The sequence below is a fragment of the Podarcis melisellensis genome (genome assembly GCF_964234715.1).
Source record: "Podarcis melisellensis genome assembly, chromosome: 11".
Taxonomy (NCBI): domain Eukaryota; kingdom Metazoa; phylum Chordata; class Lepidosauria; order Squamata; family Lacertidae; genus Podarcis; species Podarcis melisellensis.
Genome location: NC_138543.1, coordinates 60,356,821 through 60,382,075, shown reverse-complemented (window position 1 = coordinate 60,382,075; position 25,255 = coordinate 60,356,821). Strand labels below are relative to the sequence as shown.

The 25,255-nt window shown below is 47.9% G+C and overlaps 1 protein-coding gene and 3 long non-coding RNA genes across 5 annotated transcripts in view; 3 read left to right on the top strand and 1 right to left on the bottom strand.

Annotated features, from left to right (window-relative positions):
• The window catches only part of LOC309380126 (uncharacterized protein), a 32,406-nt gene continuing 7,151 nt past the window's right edge, over positions 1-25,255 (top strand). Inside the window, exons 1-3 of one of the 2 annotated variants that reach the window (XM_081929963.1) lie at positions 1-944; positions 5,931-6,404; positions 24,898-25,032. In XM_081929963.1, coding sequence (XP_081786089.1) covers positions 890-944; positions 5,931-6,404; positions 24,898-25,032 — 664 coding nt within the window. In that variant the 5' untranslated portion in view covers positions 1-889. The remainder of the gene's footprint in view (positions 945-5,930; positions 6,405-24,897; positions 25,033-25,255) is intronic. The other variant, XM_081929964.1, reaches the window with a different exon arrangement.
• On the bottom strand, positions 13,741-15,358 carry LOC309380222. Its single transcript, XR_014172728.1, has 3 exons — positions 15,222-15,358; positions 15,046-15,115; positions 13,741-13,932 (listed from the first exon to the last, which is right to left on the bottom strand). It is a non-coding gene; the product is annotated as an uncharacterized lncRNA (long non-coding RNA).
• Positions 14,355-17,004, top strand: LOC309380230. Its single transcript, XR_014172746.1, has 2 exons — positions 14,355-14,748; positions 16,055-17,004. It is a non-coding gene; the product is annotated as an uncharacterized lncRNA (long non-coding RNA).
• On the top strand, positions 24,079-24,675 carry LOC309380392. The gene is made up of 2 exons (XR_014172904.1): positions 24,079-24,186; positions 24,243-24,675. It is a non-coding gene; the product is annotated as an uncharacterized lncRNA (long non-coding RNA).

The following is a 25,255-nucleotide window of genomic DNA, read 5'->3' as shown; positions in this document are numbered from 1 at the left end:
TCCCGACCACCCCCGGCTTCTTGCTTTGGACCCCGCTTCACCCTTGGTGGACAGTCTCCAGACCCTTGACCTAGGACCGGACTCTGACCACGCCTCACGGTAACCTCCCCCTGGGACCAGCACACCACACTTCAATACGGGCAGCTTCGTAAGTTCTTGTGCAAATGCCACAGGCTTTCTAAGTGTGAAAAGAGGATCCGCAGCAAAAGGGAACGTCCTAATCTGTGAGTTCAGGGGCCTCCCCTTCTCCTTTGTGGGCTGAAGTGGCTGTTTTGGCTCCTCTCCAGTTCCCAGCAGCGACCTCACCAGCAACAGCTCGAGTTCTTTAGAATTCTCTGTCCCTATTCAGGAATCACAACTTGTAAAGAACGGAGCCCAGCAGCTCTGTTGCTTCTCCCTTTCCACTCCCCACATTGCTGTTGCAATTACTGCGCTATAGATTTTTATATCCTTTTAGGGCACCACTTGCCACCCGGCCAGGAAGGTGGTCTTCTTCCTGCAACCCACCATCACCCTGCCTGAAGAAGAGGAAGAACTCTGCGCTTCTCGAAAGCTTCGCTTCTCTTCCATCGGCAAGAGCTAGTTGAGAAGCAGCCCAGCGCTTTTTTGCAATTTTTCCTGGGAAAGCCAGGATGTGATTTTCCTCGGACATGGGCTTTCTCACAGCACTTCCTCTGGGATCACCACCCTGCTGCTATCTTGGGTGCTAAAGGGTGCTGGCCAGGAGAGACAGAACTTGCTTCCTTAAATTGTATCTTCGGCTTTTGTCGCATCCTGTTCCTCCCTTTGGATGAAAGGCAGGCAAAGCAACCTCGCAATTCACTTTGCCCTTTGCAAAGGCTCTTCTCACCATCTATAAGCCCCCTCAATTTCTTTCTCCTGGGAGACAATGAAGCTTTTCAAGCTGAGCTTGAGTTGGACTTTCTTTCTTCCTTGGCTGCAGGGTAAGTTTGCTTTCGCTGCTCCTTCTTTGCACCCCTTTTTTCTCCTTGACCGTAAGATTATTATTTTTACGTACAAATACTTCCCCTGCATGGACAGTGTTTCAGTTCACCTTCGCTGGCTGATCTGTGTTTGTTTTGATTGTGAAACGGATTCTCCTGGCAACGAGAGGTGGGTTTTTTTTATGTACCCTTCTCTCTCTGTGTGCAGCTAGGTGGCCATTGAAGGCTATTTGAAAAGGAGCAACGAAACTGTTCCAGGAATTCTGGGACCTACAAATGTTGCTATGCAAGTCATGAATATGCAAACCGCACATCCTAAACAATAGGAGCTTGCAGTTGAACCAGGGAGCATTCACCTAAAATCTGTGTGAGTTCAGCCTCCATGAAACACTGGGTGGCCTTAGGGAAATCACGAGCGCTCACTGTAGCCTACCCATAGCTATCAACTTTTCCCTTTTCTTGCGAGGAATCCTATTCGGAATAAGGGAATTTCCCTTTAAAAAGGGAAACGTTGACGGCTATGAGCCTACCTCAAAAGAAAGTTGTGAGGCCAAAATGGGATCTCCCACTGTGTTCAGTCTCAAGGACCTTGCAGGAAGGTGATAAAATAATAAATAAGCACTCATATTTTGGGTTGTCTCCAACGTATATTTTAGCTCTACTAATTTGGAAGGGGGAATCTGGGATATTTAACTGTTTTAAGCATTGCTCAGATGTTGGGTGCTTTCTGGGTGGCAAGGAGAGAGCTGGGTTATTCTTAGCGTTAGCTTCAATCCTGTGCAGTAGTCAGCGATGCAGTCTGTTCTCCAGATGTTTTGAACTACAAGGTGCTGGAGAAAGTTGTTATCCAAAACATCTGGAGTATACCAGGTTGGCATAATGTGTAGCAGAATGTGCAATGGACGGAGCCCTTCGGATGTTTCTGGAGTCCCCCTCCCTCTTTTTTCTGCAATTTATGTATTTATTTATTTTTTTCTGTTCAATCATCATTTAAAAATTAATTTAAGAACATACAAAACACACTCATAAACAAATATACCATATATATATATATATATATATATATATATATATATATTATCTTCATGCTAGATGATGCAGATGTTCTTTTTCTTCCAATGTTTCAATAGTATCCCAGCACTCCCTGTGGTATCTAATCTCAACTTTCCTATCATACACCTCACTGCTGGATCCCATTTCCTTGTGCAATATTTTTTGTGAATCTGTCATCAAGGCAACCAGTTTTATACTAATGTCCCTGCCGCTCCCAAATTTCATTGAACAGTTTGGCCTTACATTTGGTTACTTTCCCTTGTTTTAGCAAGCACATATTTCAGCAAGGAAATATTAGCAAAATATTAGCCAGCAATCAGTTTGAGTCTATCAGGGCTGTCTATCAGCAGCTGTAAATACTTAAGGCCAATCTTCCCAACCCTGGCATCTTCCAGATGTTTTGGACCACAACTCTGCTGCTGGCTGGGGCTGAGGGGAGGCACATTCCAAACATCTGGAGGGCACAAGCTTGGGAAAGGCTGTCATGGTCCGGTTCACGGGCGATCGAAGTCCCAGCTGGGGACGTCGGGACCAGGGGCAAGATGGCGGGGTGGGAGCTGGAACGGGAGTCCAGGAGTCAGGAAGCCAAGAGTTTGAGGGTCAGAGAGCTGGAAGTCAAGAAGCCAAGGGTCCGAGGATCAAGAAGCAAGAAGTCAGGAAGCCGAGGTTCAAGGATCAGGAAGCAAGTAGCCAAACACAGCAAGGCTGGAAGCGTGTTGCTGTGACAAAGGGAAATGCTGACCTTATATCCCTTCCTGGCTCTTGCCACCAGGTGCTGTGAGTTGCCAATCAGCCTCACCTGTGTGGCCGCACCTTGCCTCTTCAGAACAAACTTAGGAAGGCCCAAGTCCTGCAAAGTCCTATTGGTCACAGGGCCTGGTTCCTGCACACACACCTGACAAAGGCTGCCTTAGACATGCTCTCACAGGATGGCCAATGGGAGAGGCTCTTGGCATCAATGTATGGAATCATTTTTAGAAGATGCAATGGGACCACTTTCTCTGCCTGGTCTTCTTCCATTTTCAGTGGCTGTTTGAGACATCACCTCAGTCAACCCTTAGCAAAAAAAGCTCCTTTTTTCCTTCTAAATCCAAAAACTGGGAGGAATTCATATCAGACGCATCAGGTTTCCTTTAAGAAGGCAATCCTTTAATCTATTGTGTGCTGTTCCCCAACCTGGATTCTGTTTATAGTGCAGATCCGTTGTTTTGGCCTGCCCTGGTACCTCCACATAAGGGATTGTTCTTGCAAAGGACAGGAAATTCTGCAGGGCTTGCTGTTTGCTCTGTAGCAAACTTCTCCCCACCCCAGCCCTGCCTCCACTGGGTGCCCCCCTGGAGGTAGTGGGCAGGGTGCCAAATAATTTCTTGTTGTTTAGTCATTTAGTCGTGTCCGACTCTTCATGACCCCCTGGACCAGAGCACGCCAGGCCCTCCTGTCTTCCACTGCCTCCTGCAGTTTGGTCAAACTCATGCTGGTAGCTTCGAGAACACTGTCCCACCATCTCGTCCTCAGTCGTCCCCTTCTCCTTGTGCCCTCCATCTTTCCCAACATCAGGGTCTTTTCCAGGGAGTCTTCTCTTCTCATGAGGTGGCCAAAGTATTGGAGCCTCGGCTTCAGGATCTGTCCTTCCAGTGAGCACTCAGGGCTGATTTCCTTCAGAATGGAGAGGTTTGATCTTCTTTGCAGTCCATGGGACTCTCAAGAGTCTCCTCCAGCACCAGAATTCAAAAGCATAAATTCTTCGGCGATCAGCCTTCTTTATGGTCCAGCTCTCACTTCTATACATCACTACTGGGAAAACCATAGCTTTAACTATACGGACCTTTGTTGGCAAGGTGATGTCTCTGCTTTCTAAGATGCTGTGCCAAATAATATCCCCTTCCAACTGATGCAATATGCCTACAGGGTTTCTCAAACTTGGGTCCCTAGCTGTTGTTGGACTACAACTCCCATCATCCCTAGCTGTTGTAGTCCAACTACATCTGGGGGGACAAGGACCCAAGTTGTAGTCCAGCTACATCTGGGGGGACAAGGACCCAAGTTTGAGAAACACCATAGGTTTTCCCAACCTGCTGCCCTCTGGGTGCTTTGGAGTACATCTCCCATCAGCCCCAACAAACATGGCTGTGCTGATGGGAGTTGTAGTCCAATACATATAGCAGACTCGCATGGCAGGGGGTTGGACTAGATGACCCCTGGGGAACCCCTTCCGATTCTGTGATTCTGTGGCAATGCGTATAAATTCAATGCAGTTGCTTGGAACGGGCTCCCTCCGGGCTCTCACTTCCCTGGAGGTTTTTAAGCAGAGGTTGGATGGCCATCTGTCATGGATGCTTTAGTTGAGATTCCTGCATTGCAGGGGGTTCGGCAAGATGACCTTTGGGAGTCCCGTCCAACTCAATGATTCTATGATTTTACATGCTGTCCTGACTCATTTGGAGAAGCAAGGGAACTATGCGAGATTGTTATTGGTAGACTTCAGTTCTGCATTTAATACTGTTCTTCCGCATAGATTGGTGCCCAAACTATTAGACCTGGCACTTCCACTGTGTTTGTGCGGGTGGATATCAGATTTTCTATCAAACCGTTCCCAACGGGTGAGGATGGGTTCTCATGTCTCTGCGGATCTCATCATGAATACGGGGACGTCGCAGGGGTGCGTGTTGAGCCTGCTTTTATATACGCTCTATACAGTTGACTGTACCCCCAAATACCCCAATAATAAGATCATTAAGTTTGCAGGTGATACAATGGTGGTTGGTTTAATCACGGCTGGAAATGGAGAGGAGGCCTATAGGAAGGAAGTTGAGCAGTGGGGGAGTGGTGCAGGAAAAACAACTTACTCCTTAACTTAAAGAAAACAAAAGAGATTATTGTGGATTTTAGGAAATGTAAATTGAATATTCAGCCGCTCATTATTGAGGAGAAGTGTGTGGAACAGGTCTCGGTGTTTCGATTTCTGGGAATGGAGTTGAGAGATGACCTAACCTGGGGAGAAAACCTGATGAAGAGAGCACAGCAGAGGTTATATTTTCTGAGAATCCTCCGGAAAAATAATCTCTCATAGGACCTGTTGACGGCATTTTACCATTGTACTGTGGAGAGTGTATTCACTTATGGTCTGTGTGTGTGGTTTGGAAGCTGCACGGTCAGGGAAAAAACAATGCTGTCCAGGGTTGTAAAGACTGCGGAGAGAATAATTGGATGCACTCTTCCCACCTTGGATCAAATCTACGCTTCCAGGCACCATAAGAAAGCTGCACAGATAGCGCAGGATAGTGCGCACCCCGGAAAGGATCTCTTTCAGCTTCTGCCTTCTGGAAGAAGGTACAGGGTTATTAAGACTAGGACTAGCCGCCTGAGAAAGAGTTTCTATCCAAATGCAATTTTAGTTTTACATGCAGTGTAAGGTAGTCTTTGGGATGCGGGTGGCGCTGTGGGTTAAACCACAGAGCCTAGGGCTTGCCGATCAGAAGGTCGGCAGTTCGAATCCCCACGACGGGGTGAGCTCCTGTTCCTCGGTCCCTGCTCCTGCCAACCTAGCAGTTTGAAAGCACGTCAAAGTGCAAATAGATAAATAGGAACCGCTCCAGCGGGAAGGTAAACGGCATTTCCATGTGCTGCTCTGGTTCACCAGAAGCGGCTTAGTTATGCTGGCCACATGACCTGGAAGCTGTATGCCGGCTCCCTTGGCCAATAAAGCGAGATGAGTGCCACAACCCCAGAGTTGGCCACGACTGGACCTAATGGTCAGGGGTCCCTTTACCTTTACCTTTAAGGTAGTCTCTGTGGGAATATAGTGTATTCAATTATGGGGTATCAGAGTTTGTTGGTTTTTGAATGTCTGATGATGTAGATGTTTTCAATTTCGTTGTTCTGTATGGGACAATGACAATAAAGATTATCATATCGTATCGTATTCTTCCCCAGTGCTGGGAGGCAATGGCTTCCTCATCAGGAACGCCCGTTTGCAAAAGTGCATCCACGCCTCGTCCCACGAAGTCGGAAGGGTTGGCCTGGCCGACTGCAAGACCCAGTCTGCGCAATATCACTGGACCTGGGATGCCGCCACCCGGGCCATCGTCCACTGGAAGACCGGGCTGTGCCTGACGGTCCCTGAAGCGCAGGAATTTGCGCCCGCTCAGCTGGAGTCCTGCGGAGGAGACAGGGCGCGCCAAGCCTGGGTGTGCAGCAGGAAAGGCCACCTCACCTTGCAAGGCCTGGGACTTCACCTCAGCACCAAGCAGGAGGGACACAAGGCCTTCCTGGCCCGAGAGAAGGACAAGTTCAGCAGGTGGAAGACGGAGACGGAGGAGATCGTCTGCGCTGCAGACCTGGCAGCAGCCCCTGTGCTCAGCATCCCAGTGGAGGAATTTGTAGACCCCCAGGTGTGGGTCCCTGAAGGTAAGGCAAGAGGGATTCGCTTGCAGAAAACCGCTCCCATCCGTAACCAGCTCTCTTTTCCCCTCGCCACTGAATGTGGTTATTGCACTTAGAAACAGCGCTGTATTGCTGCAGCTAGCTAAACTCAGCAATGCATGAGGTGGGAAACTGCATCGTGAGGAATAATAATAATAATGTATTTATACCCGCCCATCTAGCTGGGTTTCCACAGCCACTCTGGCAGCTTCCAGCAGAATATTAAAATACAATGGTTCATCAAATGTTAAAAGCTTCCCTAAACAGGGCTGCCTTCGAATGCCTTCTAAAAGTCTGTTAGTTGTTTATTTCCTTGACATCTGGTGGGAGGGTGTTCCACAGGTTAAGTACTTAAATTCGTTCCAGAGGTCTGTTCTTAACCTGAAACTGTTCTTAACCTGAAGCACCACTTTAGCTAATGGGGCCTCCTGCTGCTGCCGTGCCACTGGAGCACAATTTCTGTTCTCATCCTGAAGCAAAGTTCTTAACCTGAAGCACTCCTGGGTTAGCGGCGTCTGTAACCTGAAGCATATGTAACCTGAGGTACCACTGTAGTGGCCATTACTGACAACCCTGTTACATGTTAGTTTCAATTCATCAACATTAGATCAGAATATTTTCTTAACCGCTTGTAATTCTTGAGAACAAGTATGCCTTACAGCACAGTGATACTAGGAGAATATAATAATTATAATAATAATAATTTATTTATACCCCGCCCATCTGGCTGGGTTTCCCCAGCCACTCTGGGCGGCTTCCAACCAAATATGAAAAACAATACAGCGTCAGACATTAAAAACTTCCCTAAAACAGTTGTCTTTTAAAAGTAAAATAGTTTATTCCCTTGACATCTGGTGGGAGGGCGTTCCACAGGGCAGGTGCCACTACCGAGAAGGCCCTCTGCCTTGTTCCCTGTAACCTCACTTCTCACACCAAGGGAACCACCAGAAGGCCCTCGGTGCTGGACCTCAGTGTCCAGGCTGAACAATGGGGGTGGAGATGCTCCTTCAGGTATACTGGACCGAGGCCGTTTAGGGCTTTAAAGGTCAGCACCAACACTTTGAATTGTGCTTGAAATGTAATGGGAGCCAATGAAGATCTTTCAGGACCGGTGTTATATGGTCTTGGTGGCCACTCCCAGTCACCAGTCTAGCTGCCGCATTCTGGATTAGTTGCAGTTTCTGGGTCACCTTCAAAGGTAGCCCCACGTAGAGCGCATTGCAGTAGTCCAAGCGGGAGATAACCAGAGCATGCACCACTCTGGTGAGACAGTCCGCGGGCAAGGAGGGTCTCAGCCTGCGTACCAGATGGAGCTGGTAAAGAGCTGCCCTGGACATAGAATTAACCTGCACCTCCATGGATAGCTGTGAGTCCAAAATGACTCCCAGGATGCGCACCTGGTCCTTCAGGGGCACAGTGACCCCTTTCAGGACCACGGAATATATGTGCCCCCATGGGCCAGAATACTTAAAAAAGAATACCAGTCTGTTTCCCTTATTCTGTGTCCTATAAACTTATTATGGTGCACAGCCTCCCTCCAGTTGTGATGCTCTAACAGCTCAGACCATACCAACAACATCTTCAGAGTCCTTGTTTGGAGTCAACAGATATCCTTGCTAATCCCAGCCAAAACTTCCACAGCCATCCATTGAACAAAGCCATTCTCACCAGGGTGCATACCAGATAATAGGAAACAGCTCCTCCCCACAGCACACCCCACCATGACTCTTCTGAATGTATGCCTTTGAATGCCAAGATGGGGGGGGGGTACCACTCACGCCCTATTTACCGTATTTTTCGCACCATAGGGCGCACCGGACCATAGGGCGCACCAAGTTTTTTGGGGGGGAAATAAAGGGGGGGAAATTATTTTCCCCCCCAGGCGCGGGGCTGGGGCGGGGGAAGCTCGAGCTTCCCCTGACCCCAGCCCCCAAACAGGCAGCTCTCTGCAAGCCGTGGGAGCGCTCCCGCTGCTTGCGGAGAGGTCTGCGAAGCCTTGGCGCGCTGAGCTCAGCGCGTGCAGGCTTCCGCATGCTGGCAACTCTCCGCAAGCAGCAGGAGCGCTCCCGCTCCTTACAGAGAGGTCCACGAAGCCTGAGTGCGCTGAGCTCAGCGCACGCAGGCTCCGGCATGCTGGCAAGTCTCCGCAAGCAGCAGGAGCGCTCCCGCTGCTTGCGGAAAGGTCTGCGAAGTCTTGGCGCGCTGAGCTCAGTGCGCGCAGGCTTCCGCATGCTGGCAACTCTCCGCAAGCAGCGGGAGCGCTCCCGCTGCTTGCAGAGACTTGCCAGAGGTCCGCGAAGCCTGGGCGCGCTGAGCTCAGCGTGCGCAGGCTTCAGCATGCAGGCAACTCTCCGCAAGCAGCGGGAGCCCAACGCTGGGCTCCCGCTGCTTGCGGAGAGGTGTGCGAAGCCTGGAGAGCGTGAGGGGTCGGTGCGCACCGACCCCTCTCACTCTCCAGGCTTCAGCGAAAGCCTGCATTCGCACCATAGGACGCACGTACATTTCCCCTTCATTTTTGGAGGGGAAAAATGCGTCCTATGGTGCGAAAAATACGGTATTTGGCCTCTGTGGTAACGATACTGGATTAGATGGGTCTATGGCCTGAACCAACAGGGAATGTATTATGCTTTAAATTTATTTATTAAATTTATAGCCCCTCCTTCCTCCCAATGGAAAAATAAATGTGCGAGATTATATCCAATGCTTGGAGATTGTTGTTCTTTGTCCAGAGAGAGTGGGAGTGGGGTGGGGGGAGAGAGAATATAATCACCCAACTGTATAATACAATTACAACAACGTGATGGGTTAGTTCTTGTGGACAGGAGTAGATAACAGGCATGAATTAGGTACCCATTCTGAATTGTGTTGCTATGCCATGCCTAATGTGCCCAGATCTCTGAAACAGATGTGTGATGGTTGTAAGGGGTTACTTGTGCGTAAGTTGCCTGCTAGTTGTGTCCGATTGCCTGGTTCACCATGCTGACAGCCCACACTCCGTGGCCGGTCAGTCGCTTGCAGAATCTGTCAGTGGGCATTTCTTGAACCTTTTCCAGCATAAGAGCTGTTTGACCCCAAGTCTCCTCCTATTTTCCCTGCGCGGAACTCGTCTGCGCAAGTAAGGGGAAGGCAGGGGTGTGCCAGCGCTCTCTCCACTAGTCTCTGATGCAGGGTCTTGGAGACCAGTCTCCAATTCCTCCATCTCCCTCCCTTATCTACTGGTCCTTCCCCCCTGCTGGTCCCCTCTCCGGCATCGCTCTGGAGCCCTGCCTCCGCCTCTCGCTCTGATGTCAGTTCCCTGACAAGACGTTGAAAGGGGTTCCTAAGAATGTATGCATCTTTTGCTGCTATAATCTAGATACAAATATGGGGCTTTTCTTTTGATGTCAGTTTAAATGTACTTACACAAATGAGAAGGATATGTGTCATGCTAAGCCCAACAGAGAGATCAGGCACAGTCTTCATTAAAAGAGGTACAAACGATACACCATCTGCTTCAACCAATCCCAGCTCTCAGTGGGTTTGTTTGTTTGCTCGGTCGCTCGTACTAGTTGGAGCCACCTCTTCACTTTAATTATAAACGCTTTCTTAAAACCTTGCCTTTTATGATCTCTGCATCTCACCATAAGTGAAGAAGCGGAGTGGCGAAGATGGGAAAAGGAGCCTTCATCGCAGAAAGGACCAAAACGAAGAAGAGATGTTTCAGCCACATGGACTTGGAGGACAAAATAAAAATGGAAGAATCCAGAGTAAATGTGCAATGCTAGAGCACATCAAAGTTCACACCATGTTTCTTCAATCACAAAGATAAACGGCCCAATTCACTTCTCATTAACAGAAGATTTAGCTTGGTCAAGCGTCATTAACTTTAGTGGGCTTAGTTGTGACTCCAGAATAAATAGGAGAGAAAAGAAGGGAATTGTGTTTTGAGATCTGATCATGAGCAGATCTTTATTTCTGAGAGGCAGCATTTATATTAATGCTTGGAGAGTTGACATGTACGTGGGGAGGCTCATTGAGGTTGCTATCTCCCATCTGTGACATAAGAAGACATATTTCTTGAAAGCTTGAAAGCTTAAGTAAGAGGTGCCCAGGTTCCCACTTGACCTCTGATCAGGATGCTCTTTTCTATATTCTTAGATGCTTGGTAACTGTGGATCATCAAGTCAATTTCCAAGGGAAAGAAAGTGGTCAAGTGTTCAGTTATGGAAAACTTAATAAATATTTCATACAAAAATAAATATATAAAATAAATACTCCATGACCTGCCTTTCAAGTAAGTGGAAATGAAGCAGCTGGTTGCCATGGTGAAATTATGATGACACTGTCACTCTGTAGTCTCACTGCTGAAGTCATAAGTCAGATTCAAGGGGGGATTTGCCCCCAAGGCCCTGCCTACCAGTTAACAGTCACCTAAACTTTTCCAGTAAAACATGAAATGGTGCACACGCTACATCTTGTTCGTGCGCTTATCAGGCATGTCCAAAGTCCATTTTGGGGGCCTAATACAGCCCACCGGTCAGTTTAATCCGGCCCCTGGGGCAGTTTATTTATTTCCTGGCGTAAAATCCTCAAAAAACAAACCCTCAACAAATTCAACCCTAAAAAAAGGTTAACAACTTGGGTTGGCTGTTTCGGCGGCCCTTACGGCCCTTCACTTCATCAAATCTGGCCCTCTTTGAAAAAAGATTGTACAGGGTTACAGTCAAAGAGTTCAAGAGAAGCAGAGAAGCGGGTGCGGGATGTCCAGAGTTTCATTCTCTCCCGTGCTGCAGAGTGTGTGAGACTACTGGATCACATGCTTTGTGTGTTGACATTCCATTCTTTGGAAGAGAGGGAACAAAAGGAACTGTGTGCCACTTCCGTCTTCTTTGTTCTGTGTTCTGTTCTGTTGTTCTCTCTCGGAGGGCCCACCCCCCATGGTGCTTCCCTTGGAAAAGGGGTGTGGTTTAAGCAGCCCGGTTGCCCCACCCTTTCCCATTGTGCCCTGTCCCTTTCCCTGCAAGGGTTCAGGTGAGTGCAAAATGCCTACTATAAGCGCATGCAGAAAGACAAACGTATTTTACCACCCTACTTCCCATGTTAATCACAACACTATACAACACAATGCAATAAAAATACATTTATTGGCATTTCAAGTTAAGACCTTCCAAAATGGCTTGAGATACAAAGTTTCCGAGAGATTTGAATTGGGAAATCCTTTCGATTCTTCATGAATAAGAGGCAATGGGGTGAGGGAGGCCACGGCCACATCCACACCATTTAACGCGCTATGAAGCCGCTTTAAACACTCATGGCTTAAACACCCCCAAAGACTCTGGGAGCTATAGTTGGAAAAGGGTGCCAAGAGTTGTTAGGGGACCCCCTGTTCCCTGCCAAGAAGGGAACCCTACCCCTACCCCTACCACCACCCCTACCCCTAACGCGAACCCTAACTCTAACCCTAACCCTAACTCTAACCCTTAACCCTTAACTAGAACTACAATTCCCAGAGTTCCCTGGCAAGAAGGGAACCCTACCCCTACCCCTAATCCTACCCCTAATCCTAATCCTAATACAGTGGTACCCCGCAAGACGAACACCTCGGAAGACGAAAAACTCGCTAGACGAAGGAGTTTTTCGTTTTCTTAGCCACTTCGCAAGACGCATTTCCCTATGGGCTTGCTTCGCAAAACGAAGCTTGCCCCGCAAGCTCCGGGGATAGCGGGGAAGCGCAGTGCGCCTTCCCCTCTGTCCCCGGACCCCTTTTGAACCAAGGGGCGGCAACAGGGAGAAGCAATCTTCTCCCCGCTGCCCCTTGCTTTAAACAGGTCAGGGGACAGAGGGGAAGGCGCACCACCTTCCCCTCTGTCCCCGGAGATTGCGGGGCAGGCAATGGGGAGACGCAATCTTCTCCCCGCTGCCCCTTGCTTTAAACAGGTCAGGGGACAGAGGGGAAGGCGCACACCTTCCCCTCTGTCCCCGGAGATTGCGGGGCAGGCAATGGGGAGAAGCAATCTTCTCCCCGCTGCCCCTTGCTTTAAACAGGTCAGGGGACAGAGGGGAAGGTGCGCGGCGCTTCCCCTCTGTCCCCGGACGGTCTCCATAGGAACGCATTGATTGATTTTCAATGCATTCCTATGGGAAACTGTGCTTCGCAAGACGAAAAACTCGCAATAAGAAAAAACTTGTGGAACGAATTAATTTCGTCTTGCGAGGCACCACTGTACTTAAGCACCGTAACAAGTCTCCGTCCCCTTAACCACCTACAGTTCCCAGAATCCCTGAGGGGAAGCCATGCCTGTTTAAAGTGACTTCATAGCAGCTCCAGTGGTGCACCTAATGTGGCCTAATGTTCCCTCCCTCATTTTCTTCTCTCTCCCCACTGCCCCATCACTTGCAGTGCAGCAGATGTCTGCCTGCAGTCTCCCTTCAAAGCTCCTTCTCTCAAGTATGGCCAAGGCCTTGCCCATTCCTCACTGCCAGTATTTCAGGTTCACTTCTCCGATGTAAATAGGGATGTCCTGGGGTTCTCTTGATGACTTTTAAGACTGGACTTGGGGAAAACCTCACCGTTTCCAGACATCCCTGTAAGGCAAAGGCAAACAGGTGAGTGGGATGGCCAACACCCGACAGCGTCCCCCCAGATTCCTCCTCTGTTTGGCTGCCTGTTAACAAACAAGGCTTCCAAACCAGTTTGCACCCATCTCAGCCAGCGTAGCCTCACAACATCCACTAGCCTGAATGCAAATTCTTCCGACAACCATCCACCAGCTGCAACCTCATCGGGTCCATTGCCAGACATCAAGCAGCTTCAGAGCTGAGTGTCAGTCACCTACAAGTAGCGATCCCACCAGCAAGTAATCTTTGTACTTGCCTTCTCCTTGCTCCACAGCATCCCAGCACCTGGTGATTGCTTTCTTCCGCTTGCCAGCTTGCCATCACGGGACAGGAGGCCGCCTAGGCTGAGTGTCTTCTTTCTGTTTCTTGTTTCCAAGAGATTTGAATTGGGAAATCCTTTCGATTCTTCATGAATAAGAGGCAATGGGGTGAGGGAGGCCACGGCCACATCCACACCATTTAACGCGCTATGAAGCCACTTTAAACACTCATGGCTTATACACCCTCAAAGACTCTGGGAGCTATAGTTGGAAAAGGGTGCCAAGAGTTGTTAGGGGACCCCCTGTTCCCTGCCAAGAAGGGAACCCTACCTCTACCTCTACCCCTACCCCTGACGCTAACCCTAACGCTAACCCTAACGCTAACACTTAAGCCTTAACTAGAGCTACAATTCCCAGGGTTCCCTGGCAAGAAGGGAACCCTAACCCTTTCCCCTATCTACAGCTACAATTCCCAGAGTTCCCTGGCAAGAAGGGAACCCTAACCCTTCCCCCTAACTACAGCTACAATTCCCAGAGTTCCCCGGCAAGAAGGGAACCCTAACCCTTCCCCCTATCTACAGCTACAATTCCCAGAGTTCCCTGCCAAGGGAACCCCAACCCAATCCCTGCCCCTGACGCTAACCCTAACTCTAACCCTTAACCCTTAACTAGAGCTACAGTTCCCAGAGTTCCCTGGCAAGAAGGGAACCCTACCCCTAATCCTAATACTTAAGCACCGTAACAAGTCTCCGTCCCCTTAACCACCTACAGTTCCCAGAATCCCTGAGGGGAAGCCATGCCTGTTTAAAGTGACTTCATAGCAGCTCCAGTGGTGCACCTAATGTGGCCTAATGTTCCCTCCCTCATTTTCTTCTCTCTGTCCCCACTGCCCCATCACTTGCAGTGCAGCAGATGTCTGCCTGCAGTCTCCCTTCAAAGCTCCTTCTCTCAAGTATGGCCAAGGCCTTGCCCATTCCTCACTGCCAGTATTTCAGGTTCACTTCTCCGATGTAAATAGGGATGTCCTGGGGTTCTCTTGATGACTTTTAAGACTGGACATGGGGAAAACCTCACCGTTTCCAGACATCCCTGTAAGGCAAAGGCAAACAGGTGAGTGGGATGGCCAACACCCCACAGCGTCCCCCCAGATTCCTCCTCTGTTTGGCTGCCTGTTAACAAACAAGGCTTCCAAACCAGTTTGCACCCATCTCAGCCAGCGTAGCCTCACAACATCCACTAGCCTGAATGCAAATTCTTCCGACAACCATCCACCAGCTGCAACCTCATCGGGTCCATTGCCAGACATCAAGCAGCTTCAGAGCTGAGTGTCAGTCACCTACAAGTAGCGATCCCACCAGCAAGTAATCTTTGTACTTGCCTTCTCCTTGCTCCACAGCATCCCAGCACCTGGTGATTGCTTTCTTCCGCTTGCCAGCTTGCCATCACGGGACAGGAGGCCGCCTAGGCTGAGTGTCTTCTTTCTGTTTCTTGTTTCCAAGAGATTTGAATTGGGAAATCCTTTCGATTCTTCATGAATAAGAGGCAATGGGGTGAGGGAGGCCATGGCCACATCCACACCATTTAACGCGCTATGAAGCCGCTTTAAACACTCATGGCTTATACACCCTCAAAGACTCTGGGAGCTATAGTTGGAAAAGGGTGCCAAGAGTTGTTAGGGGACCCCCTGTTCCCTGCCAAGAAGGGAACCCTACCTCTACCTCTACCCCTACCCCTGACGCGAACCCTAACGCTAACCCTAACGCTAACACTTAAGCCTTAACTAGAGCTACAATTCCCAGAGTTCCCTGGCAAGAAGGGAACCCTAACCCTTTCCCCTATCTACAGCTACAATTCCCAGAGTTCCCTGGCAAGAAGGGAACCCTAACCCTTCCCCCTAACTACAGCTACAATTCCCAGAGTTCCCCGGCAAGAAGGGAACCCTAACCCTTCCCCCTATCTACAGCTACAATTCCCAGAGTTCCCTGCCAAGGGAACCCCAACCCAATCCCTGCCCCTGACGCTAACCCTAACTCTAACCCTTAACCCTTAACTAGAGCTACAGTTCCCAGAGTTCCCTGGCAAGAAGGGAACCCTACCCCTAATCCTAATACTTAAGCACCGTAACAAGTCTCCGTCCCCTTAACCACCTACAGTTCCCAGAATCCCTGAGGGGAAGCCATGCCTGTTTAAAGTGACTTCATAGCAGTTCCAGTGGTGCACCTAATGTGGCCTAATGTTCCCTCCCTCATTTTCTTCTCTCTGTCCCCACTGCCCCATCACTTGCAGTGCAGCAGATGTCTGCCTGCAGTCTCCCTTCAAAGCTCCTTCTCTCAAGTATGGCCAAGGCCTTGCCCATTCCTCACTGCCAGTATTTCAGGTTCACTTCTCCGATGTAAATAGGGATGTCCTGGGGTTCTCTTGATGACTTTTAAGACTGGACATGGGGAAAACCTCACCGTTTCCAGACATCCCTGTAAGGCAAAGGCAAACAGGTGAGTGGGATGGCCAACACCCCACAGCGTCCCCCCAGATTCCTCCTCTGTTTGGCTGCCTGTTAACAAACAAGGCTTCCAAACCAGTTTGCACCCATCTCAGCCAGCGTAGCCTCACAACATCCACTAGCCTGAATGCAAATTCTTCCGACAACCATCCACCAGCTGCAACCTCATCAGGTCCATTGCCAGACATCAAGCAGCTTCAGAGCTGAGTGTCAGTCACCTACAAGTAGCGATCCCACCAACAAGTAATCTTTGTACTTGCCTTCTCCTTGCTCCACAGCATCCCAGCGCCGGGCGATTGCCTCCTTCCGCTTGCCAGCTCGCCGCCACAGGACAGGAGGCCGCCTGGGCTGAGTGCCACCGAGCTGCCCATTTCTCTCTGGGGAGGGCAACTGCTGAGGCTTGCGCCTTGGCCCACATTTATACCCGCTCAGCAGCCACATATTTTTGTCACATCACAATCAACCCACAGACAACGGCAGCAGCTGGGGAGACATCACCATCACTCCCTCAGCCCTCACAATGGTGACCCCAGCTCAGCAGCCAACACACACACACACACGCACACACAAGTTGTGCCAATATCTGTGAAGGCCACACCGGAAACCCAAAGGGGCAGGAGGGGGACATTTTTCAGCCCAGTGGATACATTTCCCTCCACACAACACTAGTCCAACACACAAATGAACAGAGCAATGAAAGCAAGCCTTATCTTTTCACAGGAAGCTGTTGAAGGAATGAGATGCAGAGAGAAAGTTAGCATCTCAGGGAAAAAACACTTTTTCATCAGTCAATCAATCAATCAATCAATCATTTATTGTATTTGACTAAAACCCATTATAAGTCCAGTTACAAAAGCACCAAACCCAATGACCCAAACTATGGCTCCCAGATTCTTGGGGGGGGGGGGTGAGCCAGGTGGACGCCATGTGAACTCAGCAATGTGTCAAGTGATGGCGACCTACTACCTCCAGGTTCAAAGGCGGCATATTTCTGCATATCAGTTCCTGAGAATCACGAGGGCTGTTGTGGCCAGATTCTGCTTGCAGTTTTTGCGCAGGCATCTGTGAGAATGGGATGCTGTACTTGGGCCACTGGCCTGATCCAGGCAGCTTTCTTATGTTACAAAGGAAGACTTCCAAGAGAATACTTTTAATGCAGCACTCCAAGAAATGCTGCAAGTTTCAGAAAGTCACATAATGCACTCCAAAAACAGAAATTTTGAAACCATTTCAGCACTGTCTCATTTTCCTATTTTTCTGCATCTCTTATCTGAACTATGTACTTGCAGTTTCTTTGAGTATGTTTTTTCCAATTTATTTTTATTTGGTAGCCATTTCTCCCTTTCCGAGGAAGGAACAAAAACATTTGAAGTTCTCAGTGTCCCTGACTTAAGGGTCGGACTCCTCTGCCCTGCCGACCAAGCGCTCGCTGGCTGGTGTGCCTTTCACTGTAGGGAGATCAGAAGAGGACCGCTACATTGGCCGAAGCCTAAGCAGCCACGAGCTTGCTATTCAGACACAAGGATATTGTTTTAGTCATTTATTCTTATTTTTAATTACTTGGCACCACAGGCAGCTCTCTCCAAAAATGGCAAAGGCTACAATCCCACCTACATGGGAGGAAGCCCCACTGAATTCAGTAGGACTTACTTCCAAGTAGACATGGGTGCAGCAGTGCTGCAAGGATCTCTCTTGGAAGTCCCAGTAGATAAACTGCCACAGCGGCCGGATTAACCCGACCTGTGCAAAAACTGCAAGGTTAGGATTAGGGGTAGGATTAGGGGTAGGGGTAGGTTTTTTAGGGTTGAATTTGTTGAGGGTTGTTTTTTTTTAGGATTTTACACCAGGAAAAAAATTAACTGCCCCAGGGGCCGGATTAAACTGACCGGTGGGCTGGATCAGGCCCCCAAAATGGACTTTGGACATGCCTGATAAGCGCACGAACAAGATGTAGCGTGTGCACCATTTCATGTTTTACTGGAAAAGTTTAGGTGACTGTTAACTGGTAGGCAGGGCCTTGGGGGCTAATCCCCCCTTGAATCTGACTTATGACTTCAGCAGTGAGACTACAGAGTGACAGTGTCATCATAATTTCACCATGGCAACCAGCTGCTTCATTTCCACTTACTTGAAAGGCAGGTCATGGAGTATTTATTTTATATATTTATTTTTGTATGAAATATTTATTAAGTTTTCCATAACTGAACACTTGACCACTTTCTTTCCCTTGGAAATTGACTTGATGATCCACAGTTACCAAGCATCTAAGAATATAGAAAAGAGCATCCTGATCAGAGGTCAAGTGGGAACCTGGGCACCTCTTACTTAAGCTTTCAAGCTTTCAAGAAATATGTCTTCTTATGTCACAGATGGGAGATAGCAACCTCAATGAGCCTCCCCACGTAAATGTCAGCTCTCCAAGCATTATAATATATATATGGATTTTGTAATAATATTTTATTAAATTTTAGGAATAACAACAAACAGAAAAAAGAAAAAACACATACACAAAAATATAAAATTACAAAATACAAAGAATACAAACATTTAGCTTATAGAAAAAGGAGAAAAAAGCAGAAAACAAACACACTAAAAAGAAAACACAAAAATCCCTCTTTTTGATTTCTCCTCTTTGATTCACTTATTTTCCTGACTTCCTCACATCTCCCTTTTTTGTATCCCTTTTAAAAATTAATTCAGCAAATTCATATCCAATTAATTTGTCTATTATCAATCCAATCTTATTTTTAACCTTGTTGCTAGAACCCCTTCAGTTCATTTCAATGTCATCAACATTCAAAAATTTTACAATGTTTCTGTAGATAAATTTTAAATTTCCTCCAATCTTCTTTCACCAACTCTTCTCCCTGGTCTCGGATTCTGCCATTTCCATGTAGTCCATTACTTGCATCTGCCATTCTTCCAGAGTGGGTAGGTCTTGTGTCTTCCAATGCTTTGCCATAAGTATTCTTGCTGCTGCTGTAGCGTACATAAAAAAGGTTCTATCCTTCTTTGGCACCAATTGGTCGACTATGCCCAGGAGAAAGGCCTCTGGTTTCTTAGGGAAAGTGTACTTAAATACCTTTTCCAATTCATTATAGCTCATCTCCCAGAAAACCTTAATCCTTGGGCACGTCCACCAAAGGTGAAAGAATGTACCTTCATTTTCTTTACATTTCCAGCATTTATTATCGGGCAAATGATAAATTTTTGCAAGCTTGACTGGGGTCATGTACCACCTGTACATCATTTTCATAATATTCTCTCTTAGGGCATTACATGCCGTAAATTTAATCCCGGTGGTCCGCAACTTCTCCCAGTCAGCAAACATAATATTGTATCCTATATCTTGTGCCCATTTTATCATTGCCGATTTTACTGTTTCTTCCTCAGTGTTCCATTTCAGCAGCAAATTATACATTCTTGATAGAATCTTAGCATTGGGTTCTAGCAATTCTGTCTCTAACTTTGATCTTTCCACCTGGAAACCCACTTTTTTGTCCTGGTTGTAAACCTCTCTTATTTGAAAATAGTGCAACCAGTCTCACACCTTCTCTTTGAGCTTCTCATAACTCTGCAATTTCAATTTGTCACCTTCCTGTTCTAAAATTTCCCAATATTTTGGCCAATTGGCCCCCATATTAAGTTTTTTCAGAGCTTTCGCTTCCATAGGTGAAAGCCACCTTGGGGTTTTACTCTCCAAAAAATCTTTATATCTAATCCAAACATTAAACAATGCTTTCCTGACAATATGGTTTTTAAATGCCTTATGCGCTTTTACCTTGCCATACCACAGATATGTATGCCACCTAAATACATTGTCATACCCTTCAAGATCTAACACATGCGTATTTTCCAGAAGTAGCCATTCCTTCAGCCAGCAAAAAGCTGCTGATTCATAATAAAGTTTTAGGTCCGGCAGGGCAACCCCCCCTCTATCTTTAGAATCTGTAAATATCTTAAATTTTATTCTGGGCTTTTTGCCCTGCCAGACAAATCTAGATATGTCTCTTTGCCACTTCTTGAAACAGTCCATCTTGTCAATAATTTGCAGTGATTGAAATAAAAATAACATTCTCGGCAATACATTCATCTTGATAACAGCAATTTGACCCAGCAAGGAAAGCTTCAAATTCGACCAAATTTCTAGATCTTTTTTCACTTCTGCCCAACATTTCTCATAATTATCTTTAAATAGGTTCACATTCTTAGCTGTCATGTTCACCCCCAGGTATTTTACCTTCTTTACCAGTGTTAAATCTGTCTCCTTCTGAAACCTCTCCCTCTCTATTGGTGTCAATTTTTTCTCCAAAACCTTGGTTTTTAACTTATTCAACTTAAAACCTGCTAGTTGACCAAATTCCTGGATTACTTCTAGGGCCCTCTTGGTACTAGATACTGGCTCCTGTAATGTCAGTACTAGGTCATCTGCGAATCTCCAAGCATTAATGTAAATGCTGCCTCTCAGAAATAAAGATCTGCTCATGATCAGATCTCAAAACACAATTCCCTTCCTTTCTCTCCTATTTATTCTGGAGTAAGTCACAACTAAGCCCACTAAAGTTAATGACGCTTGACCAAGCGCTTATCAGGCATGTCCAAAGTCCATTTTGGGGGCCTAATCCAGCCCACCGGTCAGTTTAATCCGGCCCCTGTGGCAGTTTATTTATTTCCTGGGGTAAAATCCTAAAAAAAAAACCCTCAACAAATTCAACCCTAAAAAAACCTACCCCTACCCCTACCCCTACCCCTACCCCTACCCCTAATCCTAACCTTGCAGTTTTTGCACAGGTCAGTTTAATATATTATTACATATATATATATATATATGCTTGGAGAGTTGACATTTACGTGGGGAGGCTCATTGAGGTTGCTATCACCCATCTGTGACATAAGAAGACATATTTCTTGAAAGCTTAAGTAAGAGGTGCCCAGGTTCCCACTTGACCTCTGATCAGGATGCTCTTTTCTATATTCTTAGATGCTTGGTAACTGTGGATCATCAAGTCAATTTCCAAGGGAAAGAAAGTGGTCACGTGTTCAGTTATGGAAAACTTAATAAATATTTCATACAAAAATAAATATATAAAATAAATACTCCATGACCTGCCTTTCAAGTAAGTGGAAATGAAGCAGCTGGTTGCCATGGTGAAATTATGATGACACTGTCACTCTGTAGTCTCACTGCTGAAGTCATAAGTCAGATTCAAGGGGGGATTTGCCCCCAAGGCCCTGCCTACCAGTTAACAGTCACCTAAAGTTTTCCAGTAAAACATGAAATGGTGCACACGCTACATCTTGTTCGTGCGCTTATCAGGCATGTCCAAAGTCCATTTTGGGGGCCTAATCCAGCCCACCGGTCAGTTTAATCCGGCCCCTGTGGCAGTTTATTTATTTCCTGGGGTAAAATCCTAAAAAAAACAAAACCCTCAACAAATTCAACCCTAAAAAAACCTACCCTTACCCCTACCCCTACCCCTAATCCTACCCCTAATCCTAACCTTGCAGTTTTTGCACAGGTCGGTTTAATCCGGCCGCTGTGGCAGTTTATTTACTGGGACTTCCAAGAGAGATCCTTGCAGCACTGCTGCACCCATGTCTACTTGGAAGTAAGTCCTACTGAATTCAGTGGGGCTTCCTCCCATGTAGGTGGGATTGTAGCCTTTGCCATTTTTGGAGAGAGCTGCCTGTGGTGCCAAGTAATTAAAAATAAGAATAAATGACTAAAACAATATCCTTGTGTCTGAATAGCAAGCTCGTGGCTGCTTAGGCTTCGGCCAATGTAGCGGTCCTCTTCTGATCTCCCTACAGTGAAAGGCACACCAGCCAGCGAGCGCTTGGTCGGCAGGGCAGAGGAGTCCGACCCTTAAGTCAGGGACACTGAGAACTTCAAATGCTTTTGTTCCTTCCTCGGAAAGGGAGAAATGGCTACCAAATAAAAATAAATTGGAAAAAACATACTCAAAGAAACTGCAAGTACATAGTTCAGATAAGAGATGCAGAAAAATAGGAAAATGAGACAGTGCTGAAATGGTTTCAAAATTTCTGTTTTTGGAGTGCATTATGTGACTTTCTGAAACTTGCAGCATTTCTTGGAGTGCTGCATTAAAAGTATTCTCTTGGAAGTCTTCCTTTGTAACATAAGAAAGCTGCCTGGATCAGGCCAGTGGCCCAAGTTCAGCATCCCATTCTCACAGATGCCTGCGCAAAAACTGCAAGCAGAATCTGGCCACAACAGCCCTCGTGATTCTCAGGAACTGATATGCAGAAAAATGCCGCCTTTGAACCTGGAGGTAGTAGGTCGCCATCACTTGACACATTGCTGAGTTCACATGGCATATACCTGGCTCACCCCCCCCCCCAAGAATCTGGGAGCCATAGTTTGGGTCATTGGGTTTGGTGCTTTTGTAACTGGATTTATAATGGGTTTTAGTCAAATACAATAAATGATTGATTGATTGATTGATTGATTGATGAAAAAGTGTTTTTTTCCTGAGATGCTAACTTTCTCTCTGCATCTCATTCCTTCAACAGCTTCCTGTGAAAAGATAAGGCTTGCTTTCATTGCTCTGTTCATTTGTGTGTTGGACTAGTGTTGTGTGGAGGGAAATGTATCCACTGGGCTGAAAAATGTCCCCCTCCTGCCCCTTTTGGGTTTCCGGTGTGGCCTTCACAGATATTGGCACAACTTGTGTGTGTGTGTGTGTGTGTGTGTTTTGGCTGCTGAGCTGGGCTCACCATTGTGAGGGCTGAGGGGGTGATGGTGATGTCTCCCCAGCTGCTGCCATTGTCTGTGGGTTGATTGTGATGTGACAAAAATATGTGGCTGCTGAGCGGGTATAAATGTGGGCCAAGGCGCAAGCCTCAGCAGTTGCCCTCCCCAGAGAGAAATGGGCAGCTCGGTGGCACTCAGCCCAGGCGGCCTCCTGTCCTGTGGCGGCGAGCTGGCAAGCGGAAGGAGGCAATCACCCGGCGCTGGGATGCTGTGGAGCAAGGAGAAGGCAAGTACAAAGATTACTTGCTGGTGGGATCGCTACTTGAAGGTGACTGACACTCAGCTCTGAAGCTGCTTGATGTCTGGCAATGGACCTGATGAGGTTGCAGCTGGTGGATGGTTGTCGGAAGAATTTGCATTCAGGCTAGTGGATGTTGTGAGGCTACACTGGCTGAGATGGGTGCAAACTGGTTTGGAAGCCTTGTTTGTTAACAGGCAGCCAAACAGAGGAGGAATCTGGGGGGACGCTGTGGGGTGTTGGCCATCCCACTCACCTGTTTGCCTTTGCCTTACAGGGATGTCTGGAGACGGTGAGGCTTTCCCCATGTCCAGTCTTAAAAGTCATCAAGAAAACCGCAGGACATCCCTATTTACATCGGAGAAGTGAACGTGAAATACTGGCAGTGAGGAATGGGCAAGGCCTTGGCCGTACTTGAGAGAAGGAGCTTTGAAGGGAGACTGCAGGCAGACATCTGCTGCACTGCAAGTGATGGGGCAGTGGGGAGAGAGAAGAAAATGAGGGAGGGAACATTAGGCCACATTAGGTGCACCACTGGAACTGCTATGAAGTCACTTTAAACAGGCATGGCTTCCCCTCTGGGATTCTGGGAACTGTGGGTGGTTAAGGGGTCGGAGACGTGTTACGGTGCTTAAGTACAGTGGTGCCTCGCAAGACGAAATTAATTCGTTCCACAAGTTTTTTCTTCTTGCGAGTTTTTCGTCTTGCGAAGCACGGTTTCCCATAGGAATGCATTGAAAATCAATCAATGCGTTCCTATGGAGACCGTCCGGGGACAGAGGGGAAGCGCCGCGCCCCTTCCCCTCTGTCCCCGGACCTGCTTTAAAGCAAGGGGCAGCGGGGAGAAGATTGCGTCTCCCCATTGCCTGCCCCGCAATCTCCGGGGACAGAGGGGAAGGTGTGCGCCTTCCCCTCTGTCCCCTGACCTGTTTAAAGCAAGGGGCAGCGGGGAGAAGATTGCGTCTCCCCATTGCCTGCCCCGCAATCTCCGGGGACAGAGGGGAAGGTGGTGCGCCTTCCCCTCTGTCCCCTGACCTGTTTAAAGCAAGGGGCGGAGGGGAGAAGATCGCTTCTCCCTGTTGCCGCCCCTTGGTTCAAAAGGGGTCCGGGGACAGAGGGGAAGGCGCGCTGCGCTTCCCCGCTATCCCCGGAGCTTGCGGGGCAAGCTTCGTTTTGCGAAGCAAGCCCATAGGGAAATGCGTCTTGCGAAGCGGCTAAGAAAACGAAAAACTCCTTCGTCTAGTGAGTTTTTCGTCTTCCGAGGTGTTCGTTTTGCGGGGTACCACTGTATTAGGATTAGGATTAGGGGTAGGATTAGGGGTAGGGTTCCCTTCTTGCCAGGGAACTCTGGGAATTGTAGCTCTAGTTAAGGGTTAAGGGTTAGAGTTAGGGTTAGCGTCAGGGGCAGGGATAGGGTTGGGGTTCCCTTGGCAGGGAATTCTGGGAATTGTAGCTCTTGTTAGGGGGCAGGGTTAGGGTTAGGGTTCCCTTCTTGCCGGGGAACTCTGGGAATTGTAGCTCTAGTTAAGGCTTAAGGGTTAGCGTTAGGGTTAGGGTTAGCGTCGGGTAGGGGTGGGGGTAGAGGTAGGGTTCCCTTCTTGGCAGGGAACAGGGGGTCCCCTAACAACTCTTGGCACCCTTTTCCAACTATAGCTCCCAGAGTCTTTGGGGGTGTTTAAGCCATGAGTGTTTAAAGCGGCTTCATAGCGCGTTAAATGGTGTGGATGTGGCTGTGGCCTCCCTCACCCCATTGCCTCTTATTCATGAAGAAGGATTTCCCAATTCAAATCTCTCGGCAACAGGAAACAGAAAGAAGAAAGCCTTTGTATCTCAAGCCATTTTGGAAGGTCTTAACTTGAAATGCCAATAAAGGAATTTTTATTGTATTGTGTTGTATAGTGTTGTGATTAACATGGGAAGTAGGGTGGCAAAATACGTTTGTCTTTCTGCATGCGTTTATAGTAGGCATTTTGCACTCACCTGAACCCTTGCAGGGAAAGGGACAGGGCACAATGGGAAAGGGTGGGGCAACCGGGCTACACACCTGACCGCCCTCTGTGCCCCAAGAACATGGATTGCCCTCATATCCCTCTCTCCCCCGCTTCCAGATAAAACTACTGCGTTGTCAGAGATTGTCACCTCCTCTAGAGACACCAGACCCAAATCTCCAGCCATCGTTGAGGAACCTAATATCACCAGCAATCTTCCAAAGAATGAAGATGTCATCCTGGAAGCAGATGACGGTGAGTACGGCCAGCAGGGTGGGGATTTCAGCCTGAAGAACAAAGGACCATAGGATTGCAGAGTTGGGAGGGAACCTCAGGGTCATCTAGTCCAACCCCCTGCAATGCAGGAATATGCAACTGTCGAACCTGCAACCTTGGCATCAGCACCGTGCTCTAGTCAGCTGAGCTACCCATGCAGGATAAAGCAAATGGTCCCAAGCAAGCCAGAACTTCCCATTTC